This window comes from Mercenaria mercenaria, chromosome 4, assembly GCF_021730395.1.
Source record: "Mercenaria mercenaria strain notata chromosome 4, MADL_Memer_1, whole genome shotgun sequence".
Lineage (NCBI taxonomy): Eukaryota > Metazoa > Mollusca > Bivalvia > Venerida > Veneridae > Mercenaria > Mercenaria mercenaria.
The window spans coordinates 83484518-83508724 of NC_069364.1; the positions used below are offsets into that span (position 1 = coordinate 83484518).

General features: G+C 35.5%; 1 protein-coding gene across 1 annotated transcript in view; it reads right to left on the reverse strand.

Annotated features, from left to right (window-relative positions):
- LOC123553036 (protein mono-ADP-ribosyltransferase PARP4-like) overlaps window positions 1–24207 on the reverse strand; it is a 101060-nt gene that overhangs the window by 67075 nt on the left and 9778 nt on the right. The window contains exons 2-14 of the mRNA XM_053542310.1: window positions 15176–15332; window positions 14453–14651; window positions 12925–13073; window positions 12256–12390; window positions 9297–9452; window positions 8182–8319; window positions 7243–7416; window positions 6340–6500; window positions 5321–5458; window positions 4646–4744; window positions 3912–4095; window positions 3276–3429; window positions 2336–2466 (exon numbers count right to left, since the gene is read on the reverse strand). Of these exons, the coding sequence (XP_053398285.1) occupies window positions 2336–2466; window positions 3276–3429; window positions 3912–4095; window positions 4646–4744; window positions 5321–5458; window positions 6340–6500; window positions 7243–7416; window positions 8182–8319; window positions 9297–9452; window positions 12256–12390; window positions 12925–13073; window positions 14453–14651; window positions 15176–15304 (1947 nt within the window). The 5' untranslated portion in view covers window positions 15305–15332. The remainder of the gene's footprint in view (window positions 1–2335; window positions 2467–3275; window positions 3430–3911; window positions 4096–4645; window positions 4745–5320; window positions 5459–6339; window positions 6501–7242; window positions 7417–8181; window positions 8320–9296; window positions 9453–12255; window positions 12391–12924; window positions 13074–14452; window positions 14652–15175; window positions 15333–24207) is intronic.

A 24207-nucleotide genomic window follows, 5' to 3' on the forward strand; every position in this document is an offset into this window, starting at 1 on the left:
AATAGCTAACGTTGATGTTCTAGTTCAAGTTAATTGTTATTGTCCACCCGGTCTTGACGACTGAGTTGTTAGGTACTGCCGTCTTTTTACTTACAATTGCAGGGTTAAACCGTGCCAAAGTAAATTGATGAGGGTGATATACCGGAGAGCAATAACACTGCAGAAGATAACACATCCAGCCATCAAAATGTATGACGGGGCTAGATGTCATCTTGTTACGTGACCAATGACTTCCAAATGTGAGATGTTCATACCGTGTTATGAAGAAAAAACTGAGACATTTTGATGCAGTGTATATAAATTTTGTTATTTAAGAAAACAGTTTAGCATGGGCGTGACTATATTTGTATAAGACTCTCCAGTATAATTTGAAAGATTTTATACTTCTTTAAAAAGGCACGGGATAGTTGATTGATATTAATATACGTATTTCTAGTATTAAAATATATAAACTAAATGTACAAGAAGACAATAGTGAAGTAATAAAATTATTAGAATAAGTTTCACTTTTTAAGTTAAATGTTTCGTATTGACATGAAATTCAAGGACAGGAAAATAATTATAGGAAGTATTGACTGTCGTAAATATTATTTCATGTGAACTTAAAAACTTTGTGATCACAGTTGGATATCACTAAGAAAATTCTGCTATTATTTGTGGTAACAATTATTATGTAGGACACTGGCTTTTTAACTGTGACATTTGATAGACCTTAATATTAGTTTTTCTTCATCTTGTCATAATACTATAAGTAAAAGGTGTTTATTTATAATACTGGCTTGATGGATATTGTCGCTCATAATATGTTGGCGGTAAAGTTCTGTCGGCCGTGAGGTGAGCGGATACGGTGTCTGTATGTTTGCATTCAAGTTGCGTACTTTGGGGTATCATATGTTTACCAGTTTGTGTTAACTGGATAGTAAAAGGTTCTGCCCTAGTACTTGGCAATTCCTAGTGTTGCATGTGTTGCGTATGTTGCGTTGCTCTCAGTGGTGTCACTTTGCCTTGCCTTGCCTTGCCTTTCATTGACTCGTGTTGCGGTTTCGCTCATTCTCGGTGAAACCCGAAATGGGTGGAATGGTAGCTCGACGTTCAATTGAAATTGTTGTGTGTTTGCATTTGAGTGATACCTGTTATAAAGTGCAAAGTGTCTTGTGTTGCTTTGCCTTTGAGTGACACCTGTTACAAAGTACAAAGTGTCTTGCGTTACTTTGCGTTGTTTGAGTGATACCTGTTACAAAGTACAAAGTGTCTTGCATTGCTTTGCCTTGTGGTCCGTTGTGTTATACTGCCTCGCTTTACATTGGCTAGGGTTGTGCATTTGACCGCATCCCGGTGACACCCGGGCTGGGTTGGATTCACAATTCAAGTTCGATGGATTGCGCAGTTGCGTTGTTTTTGCAAGCCTTGGGTTGGTGCGTCTGTTCTCCTCTCGGTCGACGGATTTTGCTGTGCTTTTAACGACTCTACACGGTGAGACCCTTGTTGAGTCATGAGCGGCCGATCAACTCCCAATATTGTCAATATACTTTTACTGAATTTAATTAAATTATTACAAAATGTATCATGCGTATGTTTAACTATCGTTGTAAGTATCAATGCATATTCTTGATGAATAAAGAGTGTTGTATGAGATAATTGGTTTTTATTTTGAGTAATAAAATAATATAGAAGAATTAGTTCCTATTTCAAAGCACAATATGTCTTTTCTTCACTTTGACATAAAAATACAACAATCAATGGTGTTCAACTTTTTATAAAGCATATGTCATATTCCAGAACTGGTATCTCTGTTAAAACAAGCTTACGCTAGAAAGAAGTCACGTAAACGTGCGGTGACGTCAAAAGTTTTTGTTGCGACCAAGAAAGAGCACTACTATATTTTATCTACTGTTTTAGATTAAGGGCATATTAGAATCGAAATAATTTATAGCAAAACCATGTTTTAACACTATTTATACACTTGGGCGGTAATACGTCGTACAAATAATTTCACTCGGGCTGCGCCCTCAGGAAATTATTGCACCCGACGTATAACCGCCCATTGTGCATAAATAGTGTTAAAACACTCTTTTGCTATAAATTATTTCTTAAATATTTACTGATCTTTATTCATTCTACTGAATGCACAAGTACTGATTTCAGTACAAAACGTAAAATAAATCTATAAACAGAAATGGAAGGACATTTTTCTTCATAGATCTTTTTTTCTTAATCTCTCCCTGTCTTGATTCAGGAATAAAAGTGACAAAAATCCATTTTCAAGCAGTAAAATTTAGAAACTAATGACAATATCTTAAATAACTTTATATAATTTTAAACACTTTAAACCCACCTCAGATGCAAGGTCCATCAATTTTGCTCTGACATGTACAGATTTAAGATTCACAGGCACATCATCATTACAAACAAGACCAGCCTTGACCTTTGACATAGGGTCAACAATGTCCTTGACATCTTTCAGACCTGTGCAACAAAGTAATGATATAGAACACTTGTAAAATCCTAAAAGTCAATATCCTTCTTTCATTTTAACATTTAAGATATATCTTATATAAGTAAAAGATACAAATACTAACTCATTTTGAAAATACAAGAAAAAGATACAAATACTTATTAATTTTGGATTTGTATAAATGTACAGTCTAACATACCTGTAAAAACCACCCTTTGGAAATGAAGAATATGGTCTTTGTTGACAGGACTGGTAGTCCCTCAACAAAGATAAATTTACACTATTAGAGTGTCATCGGGGAAAGGAAATTGTGGCCTTTATAGACAGGTTTTGTAGTAGGGCTCTTTATTCGGAGTTGGTCTTTAGCAAAAGTCAGAATATTATTAAATTCAAGATTTTCACTGATATAAGCATTTTCATAACTTGAGTATTTACAAGAAAAGAATATTTTGAAAAGAAAACTACAATGCTGATATAGTTCACTGATTAAGCGTTCAATCTAATTATATTTCTTGAAGATAATATTTCAGATAAGATCATAAACACTGTTGTACTGTACCTATAACAATATGTTATTGTAGAAGAAGACCTCTATAAGCTGTTGCTTTCGGCTCTGATACTTTTTCAGGCATTATCTTCTGTACTATGTATCATGAATTGTAAATACTGCAATCATTGTTTGAAATAACCTACATATGTATGTTTAAACTAATGCTGATATGTTTACACCAAAAATTGTTATAAAATAGGGATATAATCTGAGTTTTACTAAACCGATCTGGAATTTGGCACTTTATTGTGTATGTGATTTAATACATACTGATTTCATTAGCATCTTCATCATCTAACTCTGATATTTCCTCTGTATTTACATATTCTTCAAAAGTCTCTTTAATCACATCAGTATCGGTTGTAAACTCCACCAGATATTTCAGTCTCTGTTGATCCGGACTGTACACAACATACTCATCATTCTGTGCAGTATAAGTATATACATGTAGTTTTGGTTAAGCTTATAAGTAACACCAAATCCATTTCGGTCATATGGCAACTTTCCAGTCTAAAAGGTGGAGTAAGACCCCTGGTGCACCTTCAGCCATTATTTCAGGCAAAGTACGAGTGATTTGAAATTGTTGACCTTAACCACTTGGCCAAACATTTATAAATAACACATATAACTATGCATACATCATAAATCTATTTCTATGCATATTTCTCCACTAGTATTTCAATTTCAAGACATGAAGCCGTTGTATAGTTAAAGGCAAATACGACAATGATGATAATTGTGGTGTTTCTAGAGAAGGAATTACAGTATTATTATTATCATCTTGATATTGATGATAAAATCAATAATTGATATGTATGACAACTACCTGATAATGATAAACATGACTTCATGAACATATATCTTAATCAAGCTAAAGCCTAATTTCATTTAGGTTGAAAAACTTACCTTGAAAGCAGACGGAAATTCTTCAGATGTTTTCACACCATGAATACTGTGGTAACCTTCAGGTGCACAGGTCAAGGTCAAATCCTTTTGATACATAGTTTTGCAGTTGCCAAGGGCAACCTCACTAACTAGCATGAATCTTGTACCCTTCTTTTGACTTGGAGAGGAATAGCCCACACTAGTACTAAAATAAAGTACTGCACATTATTGTGTGTCAAAGTAAATGAGCTGCACAAACATAATCGGCAGTTAAAGTGTAAACGTTTTACTGAGAGTTAAGTTATCTTCGTGTACTTACAATAAAATGTTGACAACAATCAAACCATTTCAATTTAAGCTAATCAAATTTAACTTGACTGAGTAAAGCTCAATGCTAATTTGAACAATAAATAAGTCTATTTCCTCAAATAAAAAGTACTCGTTACAATGTTATGTTTGAGCTTGGAGACCAGTCTGAGAGTGCAACTCTGTCATTGGTAGATTTCCAATCTGTTTTCAGAAACAATCAATCAGATGCTGGAGTTTTGAGACTGGTTTCTAACCTCAACTTTTATATTTCTGGGCCCTGATGGTACATAAGAAGACATCTTTGTGACCCTCCCAACAGTTAAATCAACAACCTCTGAGCTGGGCCAAAGACACCTTATTCGCAAGATCACAGCTAATATTCCTTATTTGAATCAAATGTTTCCCAGCAAACAAAATCACATGTGAAATAGCATTAAAAGTTTTACCTGGCTGCACTTGCGAAGTAAATTCCTGAACCAAGCATGCCTGGATCAGACCTTGTACCTCCATGGTCGTCAACCACAACTCTAGGCATTAATAATCCTCTAAAACAAACAGAAATAGATCAAGTGTTAAGAAATTGAAAGGTTGTATGTTAGCTATCAATACACTCTGTGAATATAAAAAAACACTGTTTAACATCTTTGGCATTATTCATATACACACTAGTGTGAATAGTGCACTGTACTAAGTGAAGATACTTTTACGAAAGTTTGAAAGTTCCACTTATAACTTAAAGAAAAAACAAATCTTAGATTTTATCACACATTATCCATCAATGAGAAAAACAAGGAGCTGCATTAGTATCAAGTCATTCTGGTAAGGGGTATTGATGCTAGACGAAACGGTCCCATTTTGCTTAACCTCGTATGGATGGACAGACGGACAGGACAATCACTATATGCCTCCCGCATCAGTAGATGCTGGTGGCATAAAAATATCACAATCGCATTTCTCTTATTATGCAAAAAGTATCAAATTAATAATTTCAAGCTATTTTTCAAATTTTCCTGAAGGTTTTATAATTCATCTACAATACAGATCTATAGGTTACATATATACAACGCACATTAGGATGTATACATACTGTATCCCTATTGTAAAACATTTAGAATACTTGCCTTGACAAGATTCCTACGATATTATTGGCCTTGGAAGCATGGAAGAGAAGTTGTTTATTGGGAATATCACATGTGAAATTGGTGCTCTCCACTGGACGATTCACAGCAAATACTGCCTGAATTTTTATAGTACAGTCTCTGAAATAAACAAATAATGCATAATTATATACATTGTAAATCATTACATTATTTCACAAACACATTCACCACAAAACATTAACAGTGAGAGATCAATAGACCAATAAATTCTGACCATTATTTTTCAGTATCATTTGCTACCATCATTAACACATACTTGGGATTTAGGCATGCCAGCCAAGGCCAATCTTTTTTTTTATGATGAGCATACCTTACAGCAGTTAAATAATAATAACGGCAAACTGAAAGTTGATGCTCTTGAAAGGCTTATCTTGCAATATCAAATTACGCCTCAAAACAAGGTATACTAGAAATTTTTTTAACTGATTTAAGTTAGGAATATACTTTCTTTAAGTTTAAGAAGAATATGCAAAAGTTTGGGACAACATCAACTGACATGCAAATGACATGTCAGAAACAAAGGGGAGCAACTCAAACTATCAGAACTCCAAGTGTCTCTGTCATCATACAGTTCTATAAAACTACAAAGTCATAGCCCAGTGATAAAAATTCAGTCTGTAAGGGGAGATAAACAGAAATCTATTTCAAATAGACCTCTTCTGCTTTTATCTTTCTTCTCACTGTCATCTAATATAATGCATCAAGTAGTGCTTCTTTAAATTCAACAGAAACGATATTGTCTTGACGCAAAAATATTGAAATATAAATTGCATAATGTGAAATAACTCAGACGCCATCTAAGACAAAGTTATTTTGGTTCCTGCAATTTGAACTTCCATTCCACTGACTGTGCAAGCAAGTTTCTTTAAATTCCCTCAAGTTGGAAAATTAATGTCTAGACAAAGTACACTTTCTACATCCAAGTTTTACTTTTACCATATGTAAACAATTTAACAATAACAACTAATCAGAGATCTCACCCAGTTAGTGACTCCTCTATCAGCTGTTTGACAGTATGGAATTCAGTACTTGTTGTACTTAAACTGTCAATCCCACATCTTAGAGCTCTATATTTAGCTGGTGTACTTGCTCGCAGGGAGAAGTCTGTGGCTTCACTAACTGATATCATGTCCTTCACCAGCTGTAAAACACCGTACAAAGACAATTTCAAAGGCAGTCATTCATACATTTTGCTAAAAATGAAGTCTTTAAAAAAAAAATATTTGTTTCAATTGTTCACGGTATGACCTTTTGTACAAATTCAATGACATGTAAGTTTATTGCAAATTATATTTGCAAATAACAAGTACAATTATTCGAAAGAAGTGTATGTGATGCTCTTGAAAAATCACAAAACTGGCACTCAGTCCTGGACATTTAGAAAAAAAAAAGGGAAAGCTGTGCTAGCTTCAGAAATATAGCTGAAACTCCGTATCTCGAATTCCAAATGATGAAGCGTTTTAGTTCGAGATGAACAAAATTTGACTCAAAATGATATTTTGTGCATATATTTTTGGGCCGAGAGTTGAAAATGTCTTTGAGACAGCCAGAGTTTTGAGATAAGCAAATACGAGACTGTAATTGCTGTTGTACAATGATCTGCTGGGGTTTCCCTGCTTAAATGGATATGGAAGTTACCCAATAACCTTTCAGACATTTTAAACATACAGTGAATCACTGCTTGTCAAAAATATCCAGGCTTGCTCAAGCAGTTCATGTAGTACCCACCCATATTTCTTACATTTTTGTAACCATTTCAAGCCTTCAAATTATTGTTAAGAGCATTTTCTTTGCTTTTGAGGCTTTTGATTTCAGCTGGGTATACCACTGTATTTATAAATTTATAGGCAGACTGTGACAAAAGTTTTAAAGAAAGTTCGTACCTGACAGATATCTTGTTTCCTTGACAACCAGTATTTAGTAGGTACCATCACTCTATACTGATGCCTGTGGGGGAGTGCAATATAGAACTCATTCATCAGCTTAAAAATCTTACTGCTATCCCCGCTGTCTAGGGCAGACTTGATCTGCTTCAAAATGGCTTCAGCTTTATTAATCTAGAATATCGAAGGTTAAAATTTTATGTGAGTCATAATTAAGAAATAATATATCTCATTCAGTGATCTGTCAGTGAATAAAATCATTGTTTGGAGTTCAGATGCGAAGGAAATAGATCACAAGGGCACAGCACAAGTGATATATTAATACACATCTGAACAATAAACAATGATCTTATTCAAGAGAAAATCATTAAATGAGATATATTATTTTGATTTTAACACATTATCAAGGTATATTATCTACATCTTTGAAAATATTCAACAAATACTTGCTGTTTTTCCCACAGGCTGCTATGACATTTTACACTATGACGTTAAAATTGTGACGTAAAATCGGTGAGTGTTGCATAATATTAAACAGTTTCGATCTTCTTTAGTTTAACAGGGAAATGAATCGGGCAGTGTTAGAATACTGAATATAATAACCTCACAAATATGAAAATGACATTGCGCAAAAGAATTTTTTTCACTGACACTGGAGACTTTTATTTCACTTTTACCATACTCATTTACATGCATATTAGAATGTACTTTCAGAATTTGCATAAGGCAAGAACAAAATGAGGGAAAGGCAACTTTTCTATGTACATCACAATACTCCTACGTATTATTTCTTGACACCTTCTGTGCCAACAAAACAAATTCAAAAGCACTACTCCATGTTAACAATAATCTTTGAAATAGAGAAAACCTAAATAAATCTACTCCAAAATGTATTACCTTGTCCTGTTGTTATAACAAATCTAATATTAAATTGAATACCTGTTCTTCCTTGATACTGGTGACATTACTGGAGAGAATTGTTTCCACTTCCTCGTTAGCTTCTAGCCATATATGTTCTACCAGACATCCAACATCTTCTGTCATACTGCCACACTCCAAACCTAGCTCCCCCATCATCTAGTGACAAAATGTGTTTTAAATATAAACATTGTTTAACCAGCTTCAGTGTTACTGTCACACAAGTGTGTTAATTATGGGCAGGATTTGAATGACACATATAAAGAGTGCTGCGAGTTTCTAAACCATTTAATGAATACTGTACTATTATTTAATTTTTGAGGGCATTGAATTTCATGGTATGGGCTAGATGGGGTATTTTGCAGAGATATAAATCTGCAGAGTTAAGGTAGTGGGCCTGTGAGGACAATCTCAAATTAATGTTCAATTAAGTATACTCTGTAAGCAATTTTCAGCATTCTCCAGTATGAACAGAAAGTCAGGTGCTTGTGTGAGCTACAGTATCCTCCAAGGAATGCTAAAACCTTATACAGGTAAACATATTTCCACGGAAACTACCGACTGCAATTATGTTTCCACTACCTTAAACTTCTGAAGGGATTTTGCTTGTTCGTTAGGTTTAATTTTGTCGACTGACTCAACTGCAGAGATAAGTCCCCCACCAATATTAATGATTTCAAAGTATACAATAACTACTTATCACAACTGAATATGATATGAGCCGAGCCATGAGAAAACCAACATAGTGTGTTTGCGACCAGCATGGATCCAGACCAGCTTGCACATCCACGCAGTCTGGTCAGGATCCATGCTGTATGCTAACAGTTTCTCTAATTCCAATAGGCTTTGAAAGCGAACAGCATGGATCCTGACCAGACTGCGCGGATGGGCAGGCTGGTCTGGATCCATGCTGGTCGCAAACCCACTATGTTGGTTTTCTCATGGCATGACTCATAATTATATGTGATAACTGTGCTGCTTATAAACAAAGTAGCAAAATCACTCACAGGCTGGACTACCCCACCCACTTCAAACAAATATATCAAACAAGGTTTCGCAAATAACACCAATATACCTTTGCAATTTAAAGGAATGCAAAGATATTAAAACTTTGTATTATGGCATACATGTAATACCTGTTTAAATTTTTCTGATCCAATATGCCTGGAGAAAAGGTCATGGGTCAAGGTCATACCAAGTTGCTGCTGTTCTCTGTATAAATGACTGAATACTGCCAAAGTCTCATCTACTGTGTTACAGAACCTGAATTCTGTTGTGCCCGGTGCCCCTTTCTGTATGAGAACAAATACACAGCTACATTATATTTCATATTTATTTCTTCATTTGTTTGCTTGTATGGATTTGATATTAATTTACAACAGTAATTCAGTTATGTAACTGTGGTCAGTTAACCTGACTAATGTTCATAGATTCTGCACCAGACCTAACTCCATCTCCACCAGTTAGTTACACAACTTGTCCACATTAATAACGGTGAAAGACAAACAACTTCATACACATTGATTTCTTTTAAACTGTAATGAAGAACATTAAAAAAATTTCCTTGCTTTTGAATCAACCTTTATGACTTCCTGATGCACAGTTCTTATGCTATTCATTCAAATAAACTTCCCTATCACAACACAACTGTGTGTAATGTAATACCAGATTTCCTGCAGACCACAAAATGTAGTTATCTGAAGAAAACAGTTGTCGTAGCATATATTGTGTTTGTGTCATGCATTGGCAATGCAGTATGTGCCTGATGTTCCATACATATGTGACTAGCATGCTATTTACAGATATCCAATGCCCAATTTTCACTCAAATATTTTATCTTTAGATATTTAATTTCAAATGTAGCAAAGGCCACATCAAATGTATTTAACTTTACTAAGTATGTAAATCAATTGTGTATGTAGAACTTCATGCTTCATTAAATGCCATACAGTAACACTAATTATGTATTATTATGTTTAAAAAAAACAAAACTTTAAGTTCTTTCTAGTGGTAGCACATATTAATACTGTGTTTAGCTTTACACGTATTAAATGTGACACTGTACTTTTTCAAACCTACATAGCACTGTCAAGTCAGAGTGTATATCAAAATCCCCTTGATCAAAATCCCCTCCACTGAAAAATGACTGGGTGTTACAAAATCCCCTTCACACATTTGCAGGGGGTATCATAATCCCCTCTGTGATTAACGTTATAGATATATAGATATCAGTGCTCCAAATTATATTATGTTTGCTAAAGGCATTGTATTTACGTGCTTTATGCAATAGACTTTTAAGTTGTATATAGTTGTATTTGAACTTGATGAAATAAGTAAAAATCACAGAGGGGATTATGATACCCCCTGCAAAAGTATGAAGGGGATTTTGTAACACCCTGTCATTTTTTAGTGAAGGGGATTTTGATCAAGGGGATTTTGATTGTCTCCCGTCAAGTCACATAAACATGTTATTTTATGTTTTATAGAATCATATCAATACACAAACACTTTGTCAATATTGCAGTGTTCTTCAATCATATTTCAGCTCTCTGTCATTAATTACGTCTTTCTTAGTGAAATATACTTTTTTTGGAGAACTATTAGTTTTGTTTTCATTTTTGTTGGGTTTAACGTCACAAACACAATTATAGGTCATCTGGCAACCTTTCAGCTTTGATGGTGAAGTCCCCAGGTGCCCTTCCATGCATTATTTCATCACAGGCGGGCACCTGGGTAGAACCACCAACATTCCGTAAGCCAGCTGGATAGCTTCCTCACATGAAGAATTCAACGCCCCGAGTGAGGCTCAAACCTACATTGATGAGGGGCAAATGATTTGAAGTCAGAGACCTTAACCACTAGGCCACAGAGGCCCCTTTGTTATGGAACTCATCAGTTGTAATCAAACTATCAACAATTATTACTGTTCAGTATTCATCTGCATGTTAACCTTTAGCCTACTGGTTGCAAGTGATGTTGCCTTTGTGGCCAGTGTAGATCAAGATCAGCCTGCATGCTAACCTTTAGTCTACTGACTGCAAGTGATGTAGCCTTTGTGGCCAGTGTAGATCAAGATCAGCCTGCATGTTAACCTTTAGCCTACTGACTGCAAGTGATGTTGCCTTTGTGGCCAGTGTAGATCAAGATCAGCCTGCATGTTAACCTTTAGCCTACTGACTGCAAGTGATGTAGCCTTTGTGGCCAGTGTAGATCAAGATCAGCCTGCATGTTAACCTTTAGCCTACTGACTGCATGTGATGTTGCCTTTGTGGCCAGTGTAGATCAAGATCAGCCTGCATGTTAACCTTTAGCCTACTGACTGTAAGTGATGTTGCCTTTGTGGCCAGTGTAGATCAAGATCAGCCTGCATGTTAACCTTTAGCCTACTGACTGTAAGTGATGTTGCCTTTGTGGCCAGTGTAGATCAAGATCAGCCTGCATGTTAACCTTTAGCCTACTGACTGCAAGTGATGTTGCCTTTGTGGCCAGTGTAGATCAAGATCAGCCTGCATGTTAACCTTTAGCCTACTGACTGCAAGTGATGTTGCCTTTGTGGCCAGTGTAGATCAAGATCAGCCTGCATGTTAACCTTTAGCCTACTGACTGCAAGTGATGTTGCCTTTGTGGCCAGTGTAGATCAAGATCAGCCTGCATGTTAACCTTTAGCCTACTGACTGCAAGTGATGTTGCCTTTGTGGCCAGTGTAGATCAAGATCAGCCTGCATGTTAACCTTAGCCTACTGACTGCAAGTGATGTAGCCTTTGTGGCCAGTGTAGATCAAGATCAGCCTGCATGTCCCTGCATGCTCACCTTGGTCTGCACTGTTCCACAAGTCTGTAAATTTTCAGTGAACACCCCTTTGAATAATAAGTGGTACTTCTCAAAATGAATGATGGACCAGTCCATTTTAGAACTATAGCAAGGTAAAGGTTACCAGTAAGTTATAGTTAACATCCAAGAACCACAGACAAATTATTAAATGGTTAAGTGATTGCTGTCACTCTGTAAGTTTTTTACTAACAGCACAAACACCCTATTTGCCGTCAAAATACTTAAAGAACCCCAGAAACTATCCTAGAAGTCTTAATACTTACTTCCACAGTGTTCAGTGTACCAGAATGGGAGGTAACTCTGTATTTATGGCTCGTGCCAGAGTTACCTGCACTGAATGTTTCATCAACATGGACTTCTAGAACAGCAAATGTTTTTCGTACCTTCTTTTCTGTCTTCTGTAAATCAAAACATTCAGTATGAGCTAATCTCTAATGCAATTCCATAAAATATTAATTTTTGCTTTTCACTCAAACTTAGAAATTAAAGATATAAAACTCTACTCATTAGTGTCATTTTCCAAGTAAGCTTATCAACAATGATAGTATACAAATATAAAGTATTGATCTTTTGCTATTTTCTTTAGCGCATACCCGTTAGTTTTCTAAGTGTCTGAAATACATAACACATTAGCAGGGCAACTGAATTCTGGAATATGCTTTATGACCAAAGAATAGTACTATGGTGTTCTGAAATATTTGAGCTATTTGCAGACTGATCTAAGTACAACTGAATTTGGCGCCTTGGATTCAGACCTGGTTAAATCGTGGCTTATAAAGAAAGCCACATCACTGTTATAGTCTAAGACGGATCCTACTATTAAACTACTTTGAACCAGTGTTCTACTCTTTTATTTGCCAAAAGTTAGGAACATCATTCTGAAATCAAGGTCACAAAGGAATAAACCAGAAATGTAATGAGATATGCATTACCTCCCCTTTAAAGAGGGCAAATTTTGCAATTTGGAAATCCTTGGTGAAAGTAGGACAGTTTTTGTCATCTTGTTTCCACATCTTGAAGCTGCTTATGTTAATAAAGGGTTTGATACTTTTCTTTTTGTCCTTTTTCTGAAATCTGGAGGCTGAAGATATAAAGAGCAACTAAATATTTTAAACCTTAATTTGAGGTAAGACTTTTTGTTAATCATCAAATTGATGTACTGTATGCTGATACCCTCATTTTTTGTTGAGTTTAATGTCACACGACACAATTATAGGTCACATGGTGACTTTACAGCTTTCCATGGTGGAGGAAGATCCCAGGTGCCCATTCAGGAATTATTTCATCACAGGCCGAGGCACCTGGGTAGAACCACCAACTTTCTGTAAGCCAGATGGATGGCATCCTCACATGAAGAATTTATGCCCCAAGAGAGGCTTGAACCCATACTGATGAGAAGCAAGTGATTTTGAAGTCAGCAACCTTAACTCCTCCACAACAAAGGCCCCAGGTCAAACAGAACTTTGGGATATTGATGGAATTAAACAAAATGGGAAATACAGAAAATGGTGATATTTATTTCCCATATATACATGTTCTGAAGATATAAAAAACTTGAAATATGTACACTGCTTGTACAAATACTGATATTTGATTGATAGATTTCAAAATATTCAAACAATGACCGCCCTACCATCCAATATCATCTAAGACACCCCAACTCATGCATTTAAAACGCGGAAATTCTGTAAGAAATGTTTACTCTTTTTGAGACCTTTAAATCAAAATGACCTTATGCATTCCATGCTACAGAATTTAAACATTTTGCTCTAATTATACCAACACTGTTTGCACTGATCATGGGCATGTTTTAAGTTTTTCCGAGATCAATACAATTGATCTCAGTTATATACATTACCTACTTGTAGGAACAAATTATACAAACAGACTAGATATATTGCTTTTGGTAAACACATTTATCTCTCAGTAAGACCTCAATGGCTTCCTTAAGCAATGATATTAAGGTGTATACATAACTTTATATGTGTGCATATAAATAGATACTGTGAAATCATTTAATTTCCAGGGCATGAAATTTCGTGATTTTGGTCAAAACGGCAATTTCGTGGGGATATGAATTCGTGGATTTCAATTTTTGATTTGTTTGAACATACAATATATGGCAATTTTATTTTTTCGTTGCAATGGGATCAAATTTCGTGGATTGACTCAACCACGAAATCCACGAAAATTAGTCCCCCACAAATATTAATGATTTCAAAGTATTGTTCTACCTAACATTTGTAAGCACTATTTTTTAAACCACCACAATTTAATTACATCCTTTATTCATGCTGTTGCAACCTGCTCTAATGATTTCTGTATTGCAAATTAAGGCCTAGAGCTGATAGTTTACAGTCTCTCCTGTTCAACTGAATTTTACAACATGATCTTTTTTAATATTTTTAATGACCCTGTGTATAAATCTACTTTAAAACATTATTTTAATATACTATATACCTGATATCTTTCCTTCCTTGAGTCCCTCAGATTTAGATTTTCCCGCCATCAAATAGTCATCTGTACTGAGCTGGTGCCCGGCTTCAATACTCATCTTGATCCAGTCTACAGACACAACCGGAAAACCGTACTTGGCCGCCATTTTACATTTATATGAGAATTCTGCCTTCTTGCTATCATCACACACAACATGTGTACTCTGAATATGTAAATATATATATGTATGGGTATCACAATAAAAAGGACCACCACGATAGATTTCCTCAAAACCTTTTCTAGTGGTTAAGCTGTCCAGTGAGAACCTTTTTTGTATATCTGCATCATAGTTTAATGAAAGAGCATGTTAATACAGTAAACGAAAATAGATTAAGCAGTTTTTAATATATTAAGTGCCTTTTCTACCACATTCTGTATTGTACTGATGCAAAAACAGAGTTTCCAAATTTTAGTGTGAAGACAGCTTAAGTTCTGTTAGTGCCTCAGTCCTGGTCATCAATGACATTTTTTTTTTCTTTGATTTTACAGGATCTTGAAAAACTTTTATTTCAGACAGAAAATTATGTTCTGGAATATAAATTAAATTGCTATAGCATAGTACATAGTAATAAGAGGATTACTTTCTATCTATCTTCAGTTGGTATAATGCATGTGATTTTATCTCCATACTAATGTTCAATCAGATCTTCAGTTCCCAAAACTTACAGAATGTGTAATTTGACATACCTTTTTAGTAACAATGAAAGAAACGATGCCTCCATTTGATGTTATATCCTTTCTTATAGCTGTTTTTTCTTTAAACTTGACAGCTGTGGTCAAATCTAGAACAATCTGACAGCCTTCAAACAATGCCATTTTCTGTTTATTCTGTAATCACATATAGCTGAAAAAATATGACTGATATTAAGAAAAAAATGAAACTAGACTCTTTGCCATCAATACATTTTTAATCTTTAGCCTGCTGGCTGCAAGTGATTTTGCCTTTGCGACCAGTGCATACCATGAGCATTGTTTTTTACAGTACTTCCAAAATTCTGCCTTGACAGAAATTGAAACACAAAATCAGACAGAAACATTTTATATTATCTTTAGCATTTCTGTTTGTGAATGATTTATAAACTGAATGTTAATGCTATGTTAACAAACTAAAACAAGAATGATGTGTTTGTAAAATGCGCATGCCTCTCATGCTGGCTTTTCCTGATCACTATGACCTTTGTCCAACTGACCCCAAAAAAATATGGGTAATCTACTGACCACAGTTTGATGCCTGTAGACCAAAGTGTTCTCCACTTATTGATTGGAAACCATTTTCAGTCTCAAGGTCACTGCAGCCTTGACCTTTAACCTACTGACCCCCAAAACAATATGGCTCATCAATTGCCACAGCAGGCAATGCTCATTAATTTTGCAGATAATGTGAAGATAGAAATGTGTTACGTATAAGTTAGATAATACATAAAAGTGTGTTACCGGCTAGTATCATCATGCGCGGGGGAATCTCAGGGAACGTAATTTGGGTAGCAAACGAGCCTCGTAGAAGCGAGTTTGCTATCAAATTACGTTCCCTGAGATTCTCCCAAGCATGATGATACTCGCCGGTAACACACGAGTATGTATTGTCTAACTGATTTATTGCATGATTAAAAAGAGTAAAATTAACACATTTTTAAATATCATAAATTTAAAATATTTAAAAATATTTCCCCTCTTGAGCCTCCCTTAGGAACATTTCATGATAAACCCCCAACTGCCTTATAAAAGCCAGAAGATGGCGCTGGGCAGGTTTTTATATAAATTATGCATGCTTCACATCAGAGATCCCTTTTTCAAAATTTTAAATAAATTACTGAAAAAAAAGTTATAAAAAAGTGAAATACACATTGAAACATTCTTTATTGATTGTTGTAATTATTTTTTAAAACAAAAAGTTGTAAAATAGAGTTTCAGAAATAATTTAAAGTAACTGCTAAAAATTTGAATTTGCCAAGAGGCGCTAACGATGTCATGAACCCTGGAGAAATAGAGAATGCAAACAATTCCCACGTGGCTAATTTTATCAACAAACCTGATAAGCAGAAGGTTTCATGTAGGCTATCAATGGAATTAACACCTAGAGCATATTTTTAAACTGAATAGAATATCATAATCATTTTTGCAGTTATATTTTTATGTTACTTAAAAAATCAAGTTTTAAATCAAGATGTAGAGAACTAAACTACAGACATACAGTAATCAATTATTTCAAATAGCTTATCATTTCCAATACCTTATCACAGCAACACTTGCTAATTTATGTATTGTTCTACATCCCAGACAGAGAAAACTGTGAGCGATACCTGTGTGCAACGGAATTTAGAGCACGGCTAACCGTGGCGATACCAGAATTTAGAAAACAGAAAACTTCAAAGGAAAATGCCGCAGTCATGCAATAATGTACATTCTCTTCCAAATTCGAATATTAAAGTATCAGTAGAGTGGCAGAAACAGTAAGTGATGTTATTCCACCTGGAGTGTTCCTCCTTATCCAAACTAACACAGATTTTTCTGTTGGTACTTTTATTTTATAATACTGATTATTTTCACATCTCAACAAGATATATAAACAATCCATTGCTAGCATTTTTTTTTCAGTGAGCTGTATGATGAACATTCATGCAGACCAAATGTGTATTTTCTTATTTGAGATATGTTGCAGCCAAGTCAAATGTGAAACTCACAGAAGATAAATGATAGGTCTCATATTGATGACAAAGACATGCAAAGAAAATTTTGACTCACTGACAGTCTTGAAATATTTTAAGCAATACACTATTTTTAATGTTTATGCAAAATGAGTCTTTATGATATGCCTTACATTTTTATCATGACACAAAAATGGTACTTGTTTCTTATGAACATAATTTATTGCTGGATGTGCTTGAGCTATGTGAAGTTGAAGAGACAGATTCAAATATATAAGAGACCTGGGTGTGATACCCTAAGCTAGCTCACTGCAAACTAGTCCCAATCTGTGACTCTAGTTATCTCCCCTAACAATCAGGGTAATCAACGTACTTCAGTCTTTGAGACATGATTGCTAACACAATGGTGATTTAATGGCGAAAAGGAAAATATTTCTGAATATTAGCAAATTTGCTTTTGTGCTTGGTTATGTGTAATACACCATATGCCATGTCAGGAGCACTTTGCAGTACCTGAAAAGTCAAGCACTGACCTAATGGTGATGTCACATCTTTATTACGTCACTGTTTGCACATTTGTTTCAGCATCATGTACTGGTACTTGATAGCAGTAAACTGAGAGCACAACATTTCAGGCCAATTCTAAGTGTATTAGCGCAAAATAATTTAACTAGACAAATGACCACCCTAGACAGTCAAGTGTATTATCACTAGACAATTGACCACCCTAGACAGTCAAGTGTATTATCACTAGACAACTGACCACCCTAGACAGTCAAGTGTATTGTCATTAGACAATTGACCACCCTAGACAGTCAAGTGTATTGTCACTGGACAATTGACCACCCTAGACAGTCAAGTGTATTGTCACTGGACAATTGACCACCCTAGACAGTCAAGTGTATTGTCACTAGACAATTGACCACCCTAGACAGTCAAGTGTATTATCACTAGACAATTGACCACCCTAGACAGTCAAGTGTATTATCACTAGACAAATGACCATCCTAGACAGTCAAGTGTATTATCAACAGTCAAGTGTATTATCACTAGACAAATGACCACCCTAGACCGTCAAGTGTATTATCATTAGACAAATGACCACCCTAGACAGTAAAGTGTATTATCATTAGACAAATGACCATCCTAGACAGTCAAGTGTATTATCACTAGACCAATGACCACCCTAGACAGTCAAGTGTATTATCATTAGACAATTGACAACCCTAGACAGTCAAGTATATTATCACTAGACAATTGACCACCCTAGACAGTTAAGTGTATTATCATTAGACAAACTAGAGCTATCACTAAAGATGATGAATATACACCCCCCCCGCATGCACTGACACAGTACATTGCAATTTGACGCACACAAGATTGCATAGTTATGTGGACTGTATGTATATAGACTGTATGTATACAGTATAGTAACAAAAAACAAAGTTCCATAACTATACAGAATATTTACCTAAAAGAATGTAACATGCACCATGCACAACTAGGGTTGGAACTGATCACTTGTGTGAAGTTTCATTAAATTGTGTGCAAGGGTTTGGTAGATTAGGCACGCACAAGATTGCATATGCAGACTGTATGTACATAGTATGTTAACAAGAAACAAAGTCCCATAACTCTGCAATTTTTGTCGCTGAAAGAACCTAACATGCCCCATGCACAACTACTGTTGTTACTGATCACTTGTGTGAAGTTTCATTAAATTGTGTCAAGGGGATGAGGAGAGGTGGTGCGCACAAGATTGTGTCTATGTATATAGTATAGTAACAAAAAAACAAAGTCCCATAACTCTGCAAATTTTTTTTCTAAAAGAACCTAACATGCCCCATGCACAACTACTGTTGGTACTGATCACTTGTGTGAAATTTCATTAAATTGTGTCAAGGGGATGAGGAGAGATGGTGCGCACAAGATTGTGTCTATGTATATAGTATAGTAACAAAAAAAAAAAGTCCCATAACTCTGCAAATTTTTTTTCTAAAAGAACCTAACATGCCCCATGCACAACTACTGTTGGTACTGATCACTTGTGTGAAGTTTCAAAAATTCTGTCAAGGGGATAAGGAGAGATGGTGCGCACAAGATTGCGTCTACGGACAGACGGACAGACAGACAACCTGAAACCAGTATACCCCCCCCCCTTACAACTTTGTTGTCGCGGGGTACAATGACCATCTTAGACAGTCAAGTGTATTATCACTAGACAAATGACTACCCTAGACAGTCAAATGTATTATCATTAGACAAAAGACCATCCTAGACAGCCAAGTGTATTATCACTAGACAAATGACTACCCTAGACAGTCAAATGTATTATCATTAGACAAAAGACCACCCTAGACAGTCAAATGTATTATCACAGTAGACAGTCAAGTATATTATCACTAGACAAGTGACCACCCTAGACAGTCAAATGTATTATCACAGTAGACAGTCAAGTATATTATCACTAGACAAGTGACCACCCTAGACAGTCAAATGTATTATCACTAGACAAATGACCACCCTAGACAGTCAAGTGTATTATCACTAGACAAATGACCACCCTAGACAGCCAAGAGTATTATCACTAGACAAATGACCACCCTAGACAGTCATCAGTGTATTATCACTAGACAAATGACCACCCTAGACAGCCAAGTGTATTATCACTAGACAAATGACCACCCTAGACAGTCAAATGTATTATCACTAGACAAATGACCACCCTAGACAGTCAAGTATATCATCACTAGACAAATGACCACTCTAGACAGTCAAATGTATTATCACAGTGGACAGTCAAATGTGTTATCACTAGACAAATGACCACCCTAGACAGCCAAATGTATTTAATATCACTAGACAAATGACCACCCTAGACAGCCAAGTGTATCACAGTAGACAGTCAAGTGTGTTATCACTAGACAAATAACCACCCTAGACAGCCAAATGTATTTAATATCACTAGACAAATGACCACCCTAGACAGCCAAGTGTATTATCACTAGACAAATGACCCCCCTAGACAGTAAAGTGTATTATCATTAGACAAATGACCATCCTAGTCAGTCAACTATATTATCACTAGACAAATGACCACCCTAGACAGTTAAGTGTATTATCATTAGACAAATGACCATCCTAGACAGTCAAGTGTATTATCATTAGACAAAAGACCACCATAGACAGTCAAATTATTATCAGAGTAGACAGTCAAGTATATTATCACTAGACAAATGACCACCCTAGACAGTCAAACGTATTATCACTAGACAAATGACCACCCTAGACAGTCAAGTGTATTATCACTAGAAAAATGACCACCCTAGACAGCCAAGTGTATTATCACTAGACAAATGACCACCCTAGACAGTCAAGTGTATTATCATTAGACAAATGACCACCCTAGACAGTCAAGTATATTATCACTAGACAAATGACCACCCTAGACAGTCAAATGTATTATCACAGTAGACAGTCAAGTGTGTTATCACTAGACAAATGACCACCCTAGACAGCCAAATGTATTTAATATCACTAGACAAATGACCACCCTAGACAGTAAAGTGTATTATCATTAGACAAATGACCACCCTAGACAGTCAAGTATATTATCACTAGACAACTGACCACCCTAGACAGTCAAATGTATTATCACAGTAGACAGTCAAGTGTGTTATCACTAGACAAATGACCACCCTAGACAGTCAAGTGTATTATCACTAGACAAATGACCACCCTAGACAGCCAAGTGTATTATCACTAGATAAATGACCACCCTAGACAGTCAAATGTATTTAATATCACTAGACAAATGACCACCCTAGACAGTCAAGTGTATTATCACTAGACAAATGACCACCCTAGACAGTCAAATGTATTTAATATCACTAGACAAATGACCACCCTAGACATTCAAGTGTATTATCACTAGACAAATGACCACCCTAGACAGTCAAATGTATTTAATATCACTAGACAAATGACCACCCTTGACTGTCAAGTGTATTATCACTAGACAAATGACCAACCTAGACAGTCAAGTGTATTATCACTAGACAAATGACCATCCTAGACAGTCAAATGTATTTAATATCACTAGACAAATGACCACCCTAGACAGCCAAGTGTATTATCACTAGACAATTGACCACCCTAGACAGTCAAATGTATTTAATATCACTAGACAAATGACCACCCTAGACAGCCAAGTGTATTATCACTAGACAAATGACCACCCTAGACAGTCAAATGTATTTAATATCACTAGACAAATGACCACCCTAGACAGTCAAGTGTATTATCACTAGACAAATGACCACCCTAGACAGTCAAATGTATTAATATCACTAGACAAATGACCACCCTAGACAGTCAAGTGTATTATCACTAGACAAATGACCACCCTAGACAGTCAAATGTATTTAATATCACTAGACAAATGACCACCCTTGACAGTCAAATGTATTTAATATCACTAGACAAATGACCACCCTAGACAGTCAAATGTATTTAATATCACTAGACAAATGACCACCCTAGACAGTCAAGTGTATTATCACTAGACAAATGACCACCCTTGACTGTCAAGTGTATTATCACTAGACAAACGACCACCCTAGACAGTCAAGTGTATTATCACTAGACAAATGACCATCCTAGACAGTCAAATGTATTTAATATCACTAGACAAATGACCACGCTAGACAGCCAAGTGTATTATCACTAGACAAATGACCACCCTAGACAGTCAAATGTATTTAATATCACTAGACAAATGACCACCCTAGACAGTCAAATGTATTATCACTAGACAAATGACCACCCTAGACAGTCAAGTGTATTATCACTAGACAAATGACCATCCTAGACTGTCAAAGTAGTTTAATATCACTAGACAAATGACCACCCTAGACAGTCAATGTATTTAATACACTAGACAAATGACCACCCTAGACAGCAAGTTATTCACAAAATACCACTGCTGTCAAGTATTAATCACTAGACAAACGACCACCTAGACAGTCAAGTGTATTATCACTAGACAAATGACCACACCATATTAGACAAATGACCACGCTAGACAGTCAAGTGTATTATCACTAGACAAATGACCACCCTAGACAGTCAAATGTATTTCATATCACTAGACACATGATCAACCTAGACAGTCAAATGTATTATCATTAGACAAAAGACCACCCTAGACAGTCAAATGCATTATCACAGTAGACAGTCAAGTGTATTATCACTAGACAAATGACCACCCTAGACAGTCAAATGTATTTCATATCACTAGACACATGATCAACCTAGACAGTCAATGTATTATCACTAGACAAAAGACCACCCTAGTACATGCCTAAGTAGTATTATTATCACTAGACAAATGACCACCCTATGACAGTCAAGTGTATTTGATCCACCTAACACAAATTAGCACCAAATCCACTAGACAGCAAGTGTATTATCTAAATCCACTAAGGTACAACAAATGACCACCTAGATCAAGTGTATTATCACTAGACAAATAAGTGAATGAAGTATTGCCATGCAATACTAAGTCCCTTACTGGAAGGCACCTAATTTTCTCTACTGCAGTATAACATAATGAACTGATATTTGTCAGTGATGTATAAACAATATTGTACTATACTAATCCCCATTGATAACGTGGTTCCCGCCGAAACGCAAGGACGAGTCTAATTCATGATAACTGATGTAATAACAATTCATTATGCATGCACATTACTTGACAAGCAAATATTAGTATTTCTTTCATTTTAGATATCCACTGTGTATATGGCAACATAGCTCAGTTGGGTAAAATGCAGACAACAGCTGGATATCAGCAAATCGTTTTATGGTTTCGAATCCTCATGAGTTTTTTTCAGAATTTTTTTTTGTTTTCTTTTTCTATTCATTTTCATTTTTGCTTCCGTATTTTTGTTTGTTTCTTTGATGGTTTGTATTTATATAACACAATATTGTGTTCATTACATGTATTCGTATGGCTTAAGTGCATGCATTTAATCAATATCATCTTTGATATATAATAAACTGCCATACCGCAGTAGATACCTCTCTGTCGTGTTGTCACAGAGCTCATGAAGGAATCTTATTTTTTATGCAAAAGTGAAAAAAAAATTAAATGTCGATGGTGAGTTTCGAATCCACACGGCAAAAGATCTGTTGAACATGGACAGTATGCTTTACCACTGAGCTAATTCGTAATTGGTACAAAATCTAGAAATATTTAGATTGTAACATGTTAGAAAAATGTTGAATTCCCTATGTCCCAGTTTCATCTATATATAGTCATGTTTGTAAATATCAAATTATTGTTGGGGCATAGTATATGTTATAACAACACACTTGGATTAAAATGTGCATATATAAAAACCCACAGTTGTTTTCATATTGAATTGTTTTGGCTGATTATAAAAATGTTATCATGTAAGTTATTTATAGTAACAACAAAGGGAAATTAATCTTAAAAAAAAAACAAAAAAAAACAAGAGATCACAGAGTGATCTTGACGCCCACCATTGAGCCATTTCTGATTGTTCCAAATTTCAAGACTAGCTCAAGGTCAAATTTCATTTCAGTACACATCACTGTGCATGTGGCCTATGCATGTGGTCCAAATTTGAAAGCTGTAGCTTGAGAAATGTGAAAGAAGGTCACAAGACCAATTTCAAGGTCAAAGTTCATTTCGGTATACAAAACTATGCATATGCTTCAAATTTGAAGCCTGTAGCTTTAGAAATGTGAAAGTAGGTCACTAGGTCAATCTCAAGATCAAAATTCATTTCGGTACACAAAACTATGCATGTGGTCCAAATTTGAGGGCTGTAACTTGAGAAATGTGAAAGTAGGTCACTAGGTCAAAATCAAGGTCAAATTTCATTTCGGAACACAAAACTATGCATGTGGTCCAAATTTGAAGCCTGTACCTTCAAAAATGTGAAAGTAGGTCACTAGGTCAATGTCAAGGTCAAAGTGTTTTTCAGTACACAAAACTATGCATGTGGTCCAAATTTGAAGGTTGTAGCTTGAGAAATGTGAAAGTAG